This window comes from Mesoplodon densirostris, chromosome 6, assembly GCF_025265405.1.
Source record: "Mesoplodon densirostris isolate mMesDen1 chromosome 6, mMesDen1 primary haplotype, whole genome shotgun sequence".
NCBI lineage: Eukaryota > Metazoa > Chordata > Mammalia > Artiodactyla > Ziphiidae > Mesoplodon > Mesoplodon densirostris.
Genome location: NC_082666.1, coordinates 45,956,938 through 45,969,233, shown reverse-complemented (window position 1 = coordinate 45,969,233; position 12,296 = coordinate 45,956,938). Strand labels below are relative to the sequence as shown.

Below are 12,296 nucleotides of genomic sequence, written 5' to 3'. Positions count from 1 at the left end.
AAAGGATAAATTAGTAAACATGGTAAATATGTTAAATCTGGGGGGATCTGGAAGAAGGATATTCGGGAATTATGTACACTACTCTTGAAACTTTTCTCTAACTCTCCAAGCATTTTTTCTTTTTAAACTGAGGTTCAAAGAGACTTAAGTAATACATCTAATTGGTAAAGTGGTAAACTTAGGTCCCAAACCCAGGTTTATTCAGATTCAAAAGAGCTCAGCGGTTTTTCTCTTACATCCTACCTCCATAGGGTATCGCAGTACACCACTACCATTACACATTTAGAATTGGGCGATAAGCATCTTGTGGAATGAAGCACACGCACCCCACCCCCAATTTCAGGTTGCTTCCTTAGGAAGTACTTCCCAGAATGGGGTTAATGGATAAATGAACATGGACAATTTTACTAATACTCCTTTGAGAAATTCTCACAAAACTTTTTTTTTTACAAGGAAAATCAGAAATCTAAGGGTCTAGGAATCCTTCTCAAAGCTCAGTGGGCAGCTTTTTTCTTCTAATTATATAAAATGAGCCATCCCCAAAGGGCCAATGGATAAACGATTAGGGACAACACTTGGCAGGAAGGGAGCCCTCCTTCCTCCATTCTGGAGACTTTGATTCTCTGGAAATCATTCCAAGGATTTTATTTGGGTGGAAGATGGAGACAGTTTACATTCTCAACAATTCACTTTTAATATTTAATCTTTACTGATTTGATAAATAACAAAATAAAATGTTTTAATTTATATTTGATTGTAGCAGGATTGTACCTATGATTACTCGTAACTTGTATTTAGGCTATTCATGAAACAAACATTTTCTTAAGCATTCATCTATACAGGGAAGGCCTACTCCATACAAAAAGTCCAAATTTTTCCCACAATAGCCAGTCTTTCTTGGTCAGTTGTGAATAAATACCTATCAGGGTAAGTGTATTTAGGAGCAAACACCAAATAAAAGATGTTTGTTGATAGCAGCAAAATACAAGGCTAACCTTATACTGGAAGATATGATGCAACCACTGAGTTGACTCCATCTTCTATGTCCCTTAACAACAACAGGGAACTTGTTAAAAAAAGTACCTATAGGGCTTCCCTGGTGGCGCAGTGGTTGCGAATCCGCCTGCCGATGCAGGGGACACGGGTTCGAGCCCTGGTCCGGGAAGATCCCACAGGCCGCGGAGCAACTAAGCCCGTGTGCCACAACTACTGAGTCCGTGCGCTACAACTACTGAAGCCCGCATGCCTAGAGCCTGTGCTCCTCAACAAGAGAAGCCACCACAATGAGGAGCCCACGCACCACAAAGAGTAGCCCCCGCTCACCACAACTAGAGAAAGCCCGCGCGCAGCAACGAAGACCCAACACAGCCAAAAATTAATTAATTAATTTTTTTAAAAAAGCCTTTCTAAGATTAAAGCACTCTTCTTAGGTAACGATGCATGAAAGAAAAGGAAGGTTTTGTTTGTTTGTTTGTTTGTTTGGCCACACCATGCAGCATGTGGGATCTTAGTTCCCAGAACAGGTATCGAACCCACACCCCATGCAGTGGAAGTGCAGTCTTAACCATTAGACCACCAAGGAAGTCCCAGAAAAGGCAGCTTTTTAAAATTGTATAATTCAGGGACTTCCCAGGTGGCGCAGTGGTTAAGAATCCGCCTGTCAATTCAGGGGACATGGGTTCGAGCCCAGGTCAGGGAAGATCCCACATCCCGCAGAGCAACTAAGCCCGTGTGCCACACTACTAAGCCTGTGCTCTAGAGCCTGCGAGCCACAACTACTGAGCCTGCAAGCTGCAACTACTAAAGCCCGCGTGCCTAGAGCCCTTGCTCTGCAACAGGAGAAGCCACTGCAATGAGAAGCCCACGCACTGCAACAAAGAGTAGCCCCCTCTCGCCACAACTAGAGAAAGCCCACGCGCAGCAACAAAGACCAAACGCAGCCAAAAATAAATAAATAAAAAAATTTAAAAAACTTTTATAATTCAGATATTTCAGAGTATTACTTCTCCATATACTTGGGACTTGGGATTTTCACATTACATTCCAGGGACACACCTAGATTAATAATAAAGAAAAGAAGGGACTTCCCTGGTGGTCCAGTGGTTAAGACTCCACGCTCCCAATGCAGGGGGGCCTGGGTTCGACCTCTGATCGGGAACTAGATCCTGCATGCCGCAACTAAGAGCCAGCTAGCCACAACTAAGACCAGGCCCAGCCAAATAAATAAAAAATTTTTTTAATAATAATAATAAAGAAAAGGAGATGGCCTAGGTGCTAACAGGTAGGAGGAAAAAGTTCAGGATTAAATAGTTAAGAAACAACATCCCATGTTACCTGAATCAGTATCTACTCTTTCCTATTATATAATACCTACTTTTAAAAAACAAGTTTCAAAATCCCAGGTTTCCTAAAAAAAAAAAACATTAAAGCACATGTGCCCCCTTAATTTCTGTAATTTTAAACAAAGCAAACAAGAAGTCCACAAAAACTTACCTGTACCACTTGTTTCTGTAGTTGTGTTGCCTGTGTCGCTGAAATCTGTGGCTTTTCCCGAGCACCTCTGGGCCGGTCACTGCTCACCGAAGTCATCATATACAGTATATACAAAATAATGTATGCACAAAATAGAAAATCTGAAAGAAAGCAGACACAGTAAGCAAAACTTCCAGATTATAGAAAACGACAAGGATAAAATTCAGGGATAAGGAAGAAATTTGAGATAAAACATAAAGGTTCTCTAGAATGCAAATTCTCAAGAAACAAACCATTAGGATTTTAGATTTTCCTGGTAGCTTTTAAGCCAATTTACTAAAGCAGTCTAAACGCCTATGGTTTATGATTATAGCAATTTTAAACAAAAATATCAAATATCACCAATTTTAACCAGCAATTATTTTACCATTATATAACCAGTCCTCTGTATCTAGATTCAACCAACCACGCAAAATATTAGAAAAAAATTTTTTCAGAAAGTTTCAAAAAGCAAAACTTTGAGTCTGCCACACTACTGCAACTATTTATATAGCATTTACATTATTTTAGGTATTATAAGTAATCTAGAGATGATTTCCCTTTTTTTAAATTTATTTATTTATTTTTGGCTGCATTGGGTCTTCGTTGCTTTCCCTAGTTGTGGTGCACGGGCTTCTCATAGCGGTGGCTTCTCTTGTTGTGGAGCACGGGCTCTAGGTGCGCAGGCTTCAGTAATTGTGGCACGCAGACTCAGTAGTTGTGGCTCGTGGGCTCTAGAGCGCAGGCTCAGTAGTTGTGGCCCACGAGCTTAGCTGCTCCTCGGCATGTGGGATCTTCCCGGAAGAGGGATCGAACCTGTGACCCCTGCATTGGCAGGCGGATTCTTAACTGCTGCCACCAGGGAAGTCCTAGAGATGATTTAAAGTATACAGGAGGATGTGTATAGGTTATATTCAAGAAATATCATGCCATTTCTTTTTTCCTTTTTTTTTTTTGGCCATGCCATGTGGCATGCGGAATCTTCGTTCCCCAACCAGGGATAGAACCCGTGCCCCATGCAATGGAAGCACAGAGTCTTAACCACTGGACCACCAGGGATGTCCCTATTATGCCATTTCTATAAGGGACATGAGCATCCAGAAATTTTGGTATCTGAGGGAGGTCCTAGAACCAATCCTGTGCAGATACCAAGAGACAAGTGTATGTAGTTACTACTACATCAGTGGTCCCCAACCTTTTCGGCACCAGGGACCATTTTCCTGGAAGACAATTTTTCCACAGACGGTGGATGGTGGGCGGGTGTGTTGATGGGATGGTTTTGGGATGATTCAAGCGCATTACACTTATTGGGCACTTTATTTCTACTATTATTACACTATAATATATAATGAAATAACTACACAACTCACCATAATGCAGAATCAGTGGGAGCCCTGAGCTTGTTTTCACTTGCCACTCACACATAGGGTTTTGAGAGGAGTCTGCAAGCAACTGATTTATGATGCTCTCTGTGCAGTCAAACCTCTCTGCTGATGATAATCTGTATTTGCAGCCACTCCCCAGCGCTAGCATCACCACCTCAGCTCAACCTCAGATCATCAGGCATTAGATTCTCATAAGGAGTGTGCAACCTAGATCCCTCACATGCACAGTGCACAGTAGGGTTTGAGCTCCTATGAGAATCTAATGCCACCGCTGATCTGACAGGAGGCAGAGCTCAGGTGGTAATGCAAGCGATGGGGAGCAGCTGTAAATATAGATGAAGCTTCGCTCACTCACTCGCTGCTCACCTCTCGCTGCGCAACCCAGTTCCTAACAGGCCACGGACCAGTACCAGTCTGTGGCCTGGGGGTTGGGGAACCCCGTACTACATGTAGTTTTATCTGCCTCTTCCCATTTGCAGTTAGTATTTGAACCCAAAGATGACGTTATGTCCAGCCTGGATTTTACCGGCAATAATGTAATTCAAAATGTGATGTCTAGGGGACTCCCCTGGTGGCCCAGTGGTTAAGAATCCAACCTTCCAAAGCAGGGGACATGGGTTCGATCTCTGGTCAGGGAACTAAGATCCCACAGGCTGTGGGGCAACTAAGCCTGTGCACCGCAACAAAAGGTCCCATGTGCCTCAACTAAGACCCAATGCAGCCAAAAATAAATAACTAAATAAAAATTTTTGTTTAAAGAATGTGATGTCTAGAAGCAAGCTAAACCTTAAGGCAAAAACCACTTATAAACAATAAACCTTCCAAACAGACAAAAATGACTAATTTTCCTTTATTTACTCAACACTTATTGAAGAGCTACTAAGTGCCAAGCATATAACTAAATATAATATGCCATCAAAACACGATTATAACAACAAAATACACTTCACACCCAGTAGGATAGCTATTATGATAAAAAAAATTAAAAATAGAAAATACGTTTTGGAGAAGATGCAGAGAAATTGGAATCCTTGAATACCACTGGTAGGAATGTAAAATGGTGCAGCCACTACGGAAAACCAGTATAGTAGGTCCTCAAGAAAAAAAATCAAAAGTAGAATTACCGTCAATTCAGTAATTCCACTTCTGGGTATACACCCAAAAAAATTAAAAGTAGGGTCTCAAAGAGATAGTTGTACACCCATGTTCATAGCAGTATTAATCACAGTAGCTAAAAAGTGGAAGCAACCCAAGTTTCTATCTATAGATGAAAGGATAAGCATATATGGTGTATACACATACAAAGGAATGTTATTTAGCCTTAAAAAGGGAGGAATTTCTGACGCATGCAACAAACATGCATGAACCTTGAGGACATTATACTAAGTAAAATAAACCAGGCACAAAAGGACAAATACCCTATGACTCTACTTATATGAGTTACTTGGAATAGTCAATTTCACAGGCAAAGTTGAGTAGTGGTTACCAGAGGCTGGGAGCATGAGGAAATGGGGAGTTACTGTTTACTGGGTATGGAGTTTCCACTGAGGAAGAAACATAAAAACTTCTGAAGATGGATGGTCACAAAACCATGTGAATGTACTTAATGCCACAAAAAAGTACACTTTAAAAATGGTTAGGGACTTCCCTGTTGGTTAAGAATCCGCCTGCTAATGCAGGGGACAAGGGTTCAAGCCCTGGTCCGGGAAGATGCTGTGGAGCAACTAAGCCCATGTGCCACAACTACTGAGCCTGTGCTCTAGAGCCCACGAGCTACAACTACTGAGCCCACGCGCCCTAGAGCCCGTGCTCCGCAACAAGGGAAGCCACCACAATGAGAAGCCCGCGCACCACAATGAAGAGTAGCCCCCGCTTGCTGCAACTAGAGGAAGCCTGTGTGCAGCAACAAAGACCCAATGCAGCCAAAAATAAAATAAAAATGGTTAAAGTGATAATTTTTGTTATGTATATTTTACCCCAATTTAAAAAACAGTGCAGCAGTGCCTTAAGAGTTTAATTTCCAACCTAGAATTCTATACTCAGCAAAAATTCCAATCAACGTGAACACAGAAACAAGTTGAGTTCACACATACAATACCTCATAAACTCAGGAAGCTCCTGGAATAAACAAAACCTCTAAAACAGCAAACCAAGAAGAGGCCGTTTGCAACTGACACCACAAATTACCTACCAAAATCCATTTACGACGTATTTTTCCCTTGCAGTCCTCTTGCAAAGAGGGTGAAAAGCTAAATACTTTCTCAGCCTCCCTTGTAGCTTGGGATAGCCATAGGCCACTTTTCTCGAAAATAATCTGAATAGTCATAGCGCCTTTATTCACAGTCTCCCAAAACTGTAAATACACCAACTGTCCTTCAAAGAGTGAGTAAATGTAGCATAACCATACAGCTGAATATTACTCATGAATGAAAAGGAATCAACTACTGAACAACATGAATGAATCTCAAATGCATTATGCTAGATCAAAGAAGCCAGACTTAAAAGGCTGCTTACTGTATGATGCAATTTTTATGACATTCTGGAAAAGACAAAACTAAAGAAAGAAAGCAGATCAGAGATTGCCAAGAACTGGGGGATGACAAGGGGGTCTAACACAAGAGACAGGAGGCTCCCCCAAATGACAGTCAAAAAATATCAAGATGACATCTTGACTGCTGACAGCTGACAGGAGGCCTACAGAGCAACCAAATCTAACCAGAGCAGGAAAATAGAGGGATACCAAAGAGACGCCTCCAAGAAAATGTTCTTGACCATCTGAAGAAGTTAATTTACACATATGAAAAAGTATACGGACTTCCCTGGTGGCACAGTGGTTAAGAATCCACCTGCCAATGCAGGGGACACGGGTTCGAGCCCTAGTCCGGGAAGATCCCACATGCTGCGGAGCAACTAAGCCCGTGCGCCACAACTACTGAGCCTGTGCTCTAGAGCCTGCGAGCCACAACTGCTGAAGCCCATGCGCCTAGGGCCCATGCTCTGCAATGAAGAGGAGCCCCCGCTTGCCGCAACTAGCAAAAGCCCACACTCAGCAATGAAGACACAATGCAAACAAAATTTAAATAAATAAATTTATTTTTTTTAAAAAGAAGAAAAAGTATAGCGTTTAATCAGTGGTGGGTACATAGAAACCTAAGCAACTGTGGGAAAAAAACCAAAACAATTATTTTTCCCCATAAAAGGCAACACAGCTCAACTGTAATGCTTATATGATTACAGCAACTTTTTATTTAAATTTACTATGTGCTGAGCATCAAGCTGAATGTTTTACATAAATTTCTCCCGGTAATCCTCAACACTCTATAGAATTTGGCATAATCCCCATTTTAAGGATCAGAAATAAAACCCGAAAAGGTTCTACACAGACCAATGAGATGTAATATAGTTAAGTCCCAATCGCTAATTTCCTAGGGTACAGAGCCTACAAACCAAACCAGGTACTAAATTACAAAATAACTGTTGCCTTCATAATCCTAAACTAGCAAAACAGTAGCAAGAGGCCAGGATGGAGGAGACAAAACTCTTAATTATGAAAACAAGCCACACAACATCCAGCTGTAGACACTGCAGTCTCCAAAACACAAGACCTATGGCTAGAGACACCATAATTTGTAGCCGATCTTTAGCACGACTTACCATCTCCCTAACTTTTCCTGACAGTCATATACACTCAGAAAAATAGCAATGTTGAACAACATGAACATTTAAAATAACATTAAAGTAAACCCTTTTATATTTTCAGGAATTTTAAATCACTGCTTGAATCGAAGGTCCATTGGAACTCCACAACTAGGAGGTCACTGGTGATCACTGCCAATACAGCTTTGAAACAGTGGTGTGGAAAAAGCCAAGGTGAGTGAGGGAGAGTGGCAGTAAACTAATAATACTTGCAAGAGGTGGTAGCTAGAAAGAGATACAGAGCATCAAAGCAGAATTTTGTCAGGATGAGGTACATTGAGCAATTCTAATACACTGTAAGCCCCATGAGGACAGTGATTACATCTGTCCTGTCACTTTTGTTCTTCCAGGGCCTAACACATGGTGTGTGCTTAATTAGTTAATATATATTTACTAAACAAAAGAGGCCTATCTATAAGCTGAAGAGGAGATAATTGAGAGGCATTAAATTGAGACAGCTATAAAGAAAAACGATTCACTTGGACAGGAAGAGAGTGCCCTCTCCTCAGGCCAACAGAATAAAGGGCAGGTATGGCAGCAGGTAAATTTTTAGGAGATTAGGAGACACAGACAATGGAGTCGGTTGTATTTGTCTTTACTTTTTTAGTAAAAGAGACAAAACACCTGCAGAGAATGCATACTAGACGAGTGGGGGGTGGAGGAATGTAAGAAAATGGCAAAGGTTTTAACTGCTACTAAGCTGAATATGAGAGGAAGCTAAAAGAAGTAAAAAGAACAGAAAAGTGATATGGAGGATCCCAAGTGAAAGCAGAAATCTTGACCTTCTAGTGGCACTAATCCACATATTACCATGAAATCAACTAGACTGTCAAAAATTCAGGATCACAACTTAAATGAATAATCAAGGTAGAATTGGGTTAAGATGAACAGATCATTTGCTGAAATATCCCACAAAATAAAAAGAACTTGAGTTTCAAACTAGAAAGAGTCCACTTAAGTCACGGATGATGTCGCCAGGTGAAGAGCTGCTCGTATCTACCTCTAACACTGGGGCCTTTCTCACAAGCTTTAAGCTTCAATACATATTTGAAAACATCCCTTCCTAAAGAATGTTCTCTCTCCAGTTTATTACAACCCTGGATGCCAGATTCACAACCTCATTAAAGGTAAAAATAATACTTTAAAGTAATGTTTGTCATTAAACATGTGTTTCATTCTAATATAATATGGTGACTCAATCTTTTGGGCCATTAAGTACTTAGACAATTTGAAGAAAACTATGGACCCCCCTCCCTCAGAAAAAGGCATATCCACAGAAATTTCTGCCTGAAATTTCAGAAGGATTATATCTCATCTCTCCCCCACCTTCCCCCAAAACCCATCCATGAACAACCCACTCCACCTCCTCAATGCCCATGGATGGATGCCCAGGCCAAAAACCCTGCTCTAAGAATTTAGTAGAGCTCTAAACTGTACTTAAAGCTTAAGGGTATCCCTGGATCAAGCAAAATTTAAAACTATAACTGCTAATTTGGTCATTAAACAACATCATATAACTCACACTTTTTTTGGGGGGGGGGGTACTCGGGCCTCTCACTGTTGTGGCCTCTCCCATTGCGGAGCACAGGCTCCAGACGCGCAGGCTCAGCAGCCATGGCTCACGGGCCCAGCCGCTCTGCGGCATGTGGGATCTTCCCGGACCGGGGCACGAACCCGTGTCCCCTGCATCGGCAGGCGGACTCTCAACCACTGCGCCACCAGGGAAGCCCTCACACTTTTTTAATGGGCTCTGTTCTCCCTTAAAAACAAAAGGCACCTGCTTTGTTCCCAAAGGAACAATTAGGGGAAAACTCTGACCCTCAATAAACTTACACTTAGTATTTAATCAACATACTGCTTATATCCTTTCTGAAGAAACTGACTGTTATCAAGATCTGCTGAGATGGTACAAACCCAATCAACTAATTGTGATGTTAAAAGAGTCTGCTGTTTTAGGTGAATATAATTAGCAGGAAAACGTATACATTCTCCCCTCTGAACCACACTTAAGAGCACGAATTGGAAATAGACTAACCATCTATGCCCTACAAATATCTGCTTGAATCAACTGGCCTAAATGTGGCACATAAAAAATTATGTACTTCAATGGAATATCACTCAGCCATGAAAAAAATGAAATATTGTCATTTGTAACAACATGGATGCACCTTAGAGATTACCATACTGAGTGAAGCCAAAGACAAATATATGATATCACCTATATGCAGAATCTAAAAAATAATACAAATGAACTTACTTACAAAACGGAAACAGACACACAGACACAGAAAACAAACTTATGGTTACCAAAGGATAAGTAGGGGGAAGATATCAATAAATTAGGAATATGGAATTAACAGATACACACCACTATACATAAAATAGTTAAGCAACAAGGATTTACTGTATAGCACAGGGAACTATATTCAATATCTTGTAATAACCTATAATGGAAAATAATCAGAAAAAATATATGTATAACTCAATCACTTTGCTGTACACCTGAAACTAACACAATATTTTAAATCAACTATACTTCAATTTAAAAAAAATAAAAATACTCCCTGGGGAAGTACAAAATAATAATAACAATGTATTTCATATCAAAAAAATTTTAATGTTGAGCCTACTAGATTGAAAATTAAATTTGGGATTTAACACTGTCTGCCACTTAAAAGATGATTCAATGGATGAGATGTCCAAGACAAAGGTATACTACAATGCCCTAACTGATCCAACCTATCCCCTTTAGACTGTATAATATCCAACAAGGGAAGCCTAGAAACCCGTTACCAGCCTTCTCAAGGCCCTCTTTTTAAAAAGCCAGATTTCTCTCTCTGCTGCCAAGGCCTAAAATGGGGAAAGCATTATGTAAAAAACCAGCACTTTTCAAAGCAGAATCAAACCTACTAAGTTTTTGGTTTGGCTCTGTTACTGCTCCAAGAGCTACTACAAGGCATTTGAAATTGCCGGAACCCTGCCTCCAGAAACAGAGGCTTCAAAAAAGAAAGGCAGGAGAGGAATTGGAAAACAGAAAAACAAAACCAATTCCAGTGACTAAATATAAAATGTTATATCAAGTTAAATAAAAAGCTGAAAATGGAGCGTGGCAATATATATGGCAAAATGAAAACTTCAATGTAGAACGGCCATAATATTTCATGCTTAGGGAACATGTTAAAAGTTTTAAGAATCCATTTTAGTAACAAAACATTTTTACAAAAGGATAGCAGTAAAACAAGAATATCCACTCGGAAACAATTCCCTTAATATTCTTTTGGTCATATTTCATAAGAAGTCTCCATTGCCCCTTAAAGTGGCCTATTTATTGACTTATTTATTTATAATAATAATAAGCAAGCAAGCACACACATCTGTATCTATGCTCACCTCTACCCAGATTATAACCATCAGTGCCCCAAATTCTTATTTCCCTCAGCCTTGCACTCCACCGCCATCCCCAGAGTATCTTTGCATCCACAGCTGCTGACAAAGGTTAGAGGTTCTGGGTCTACCATGAGGTAACTGCCAACAAAAAGATACAAAATACAAATGATAACACCCTGGATTAAAACCAGAAATAATGGAGTCACCTATAAGGGGTTAGTGAGACAGTTTTGAAAGGACCCTGCTTTTCAAGTGTACAATTCAGAGGAATGAGGAACATTAGTTAAAAAATAAAAGGTCAGTGCTCGTTTCAGCAGCACATGTACTAAAACTGGAACAATACAGAGATTAGCATGGCCCCTGCAGAAGGATGACCAGCAAATTCGTGAAGCATTCCATTTTTTTTAACACAACATTGTAAAGCAACCATACTCCAATAAAAATTAATTAAAAAAAATAAAAGGCCAAAAAATAAATAAGTAAATAAAAGGCAATGCTACCGTACCACATTGCCACTCACCACTCTGAGAGAAATGATGGGTAGAAGGGGCTGAGTCAGCTGCAGAAAAATGACAAAATATCTACCCCCAGCATGGAATAACCTACTTGGCAGGTAATGGGCTATCAGAAAGGCCTGACTAGGTAATTCCCTGGCAGTCCAATGGATAGGACTCCGTGCTTTCACTGCCATGAGCCTGGGTTGAATCCCTGGTGGGGGAACTAAAATCCCATAATCCGCACAGAGAGGCCAAAAAACAAACAAACAAAGAAGGCTTGACTGGAACACTGCAGATATAGGGGGAAAGCCTCTTAAGAAAAAGAGAAGTTCCATACAGACTCAATTCTACACTGTAATATTAAGGAAAGCAAAAAAGACTGTAGATATGAGGTAAATCCACAATTATGAATGAGGAGACTAGAGGACCACAATCCTGGAAATCAACAAGACTTCTGCTGTAAAGAACATGTACTAATCACAGTTAAAAAAAAAAAAAAGAAAGAAAAAAGTGGCTCCTGAAATCAATCCTGGATAAATCTGAGAAACTGAGCAGAAAAAGACAAGAAATATAAGTTCAAAGCTTGTACTGGGGGGCTTCCCTGGTGGCGCAGTGGTTAAGAATTCGCCTGCCAATGCAGGAGACATGGGTTCGAGCCCTGGTCCAGGAAGATCCCACATGCCACAGAGCAACTAAGCCCGTGCGCCACAACTACTGAGCCTGCGCTGTAGAGCCCGCGAGCCACGACTACTGAGCCTGAGTGCCACAACTACTGAAGCCGTGAGCAGAGGACATGCTCCACAACAAGAGAAGCCACTGC

General features: G+C 40.7%; 1 protein-coding gene and 1 non-coding gene across 3 annotated transcripts in view; one reads left to right on the top strand and one right to left on the bottom strand.

Moving 5' to 3' along the window:
- Positions 1-12,296, bottom strand: part of UBAP2 (ubiquitin associated protein 2) — a 129,168-nt gene that overhangs the window by 87,786 nt on the left and 29,086 nt on the right. For both annotated transcript variants that reach the window (XM_060101809.1, XM_060101810.1), the window contains exon 2: positions 2,494-2,633. In XM_060101809.1, coding sequence (XP_059957792.1) covers positions 2,494-2,592 — 99 coding nt within the window. In that variant the 5' untranslated portion in view covers positions 2,593-2,633. The remainder of the gene's footprint in view (positions 1-2,493; positions 2,634-12,296) is intronic.
- Positions 11,281-11,384, top strand: LOC132492863 (U6 spliceosomal RNA). Its single transcript, XR_009532916.1, has one exon. It is a non-coding gene; the product is annotated as a U6 spliceosomal RNA (small nuclear RNA).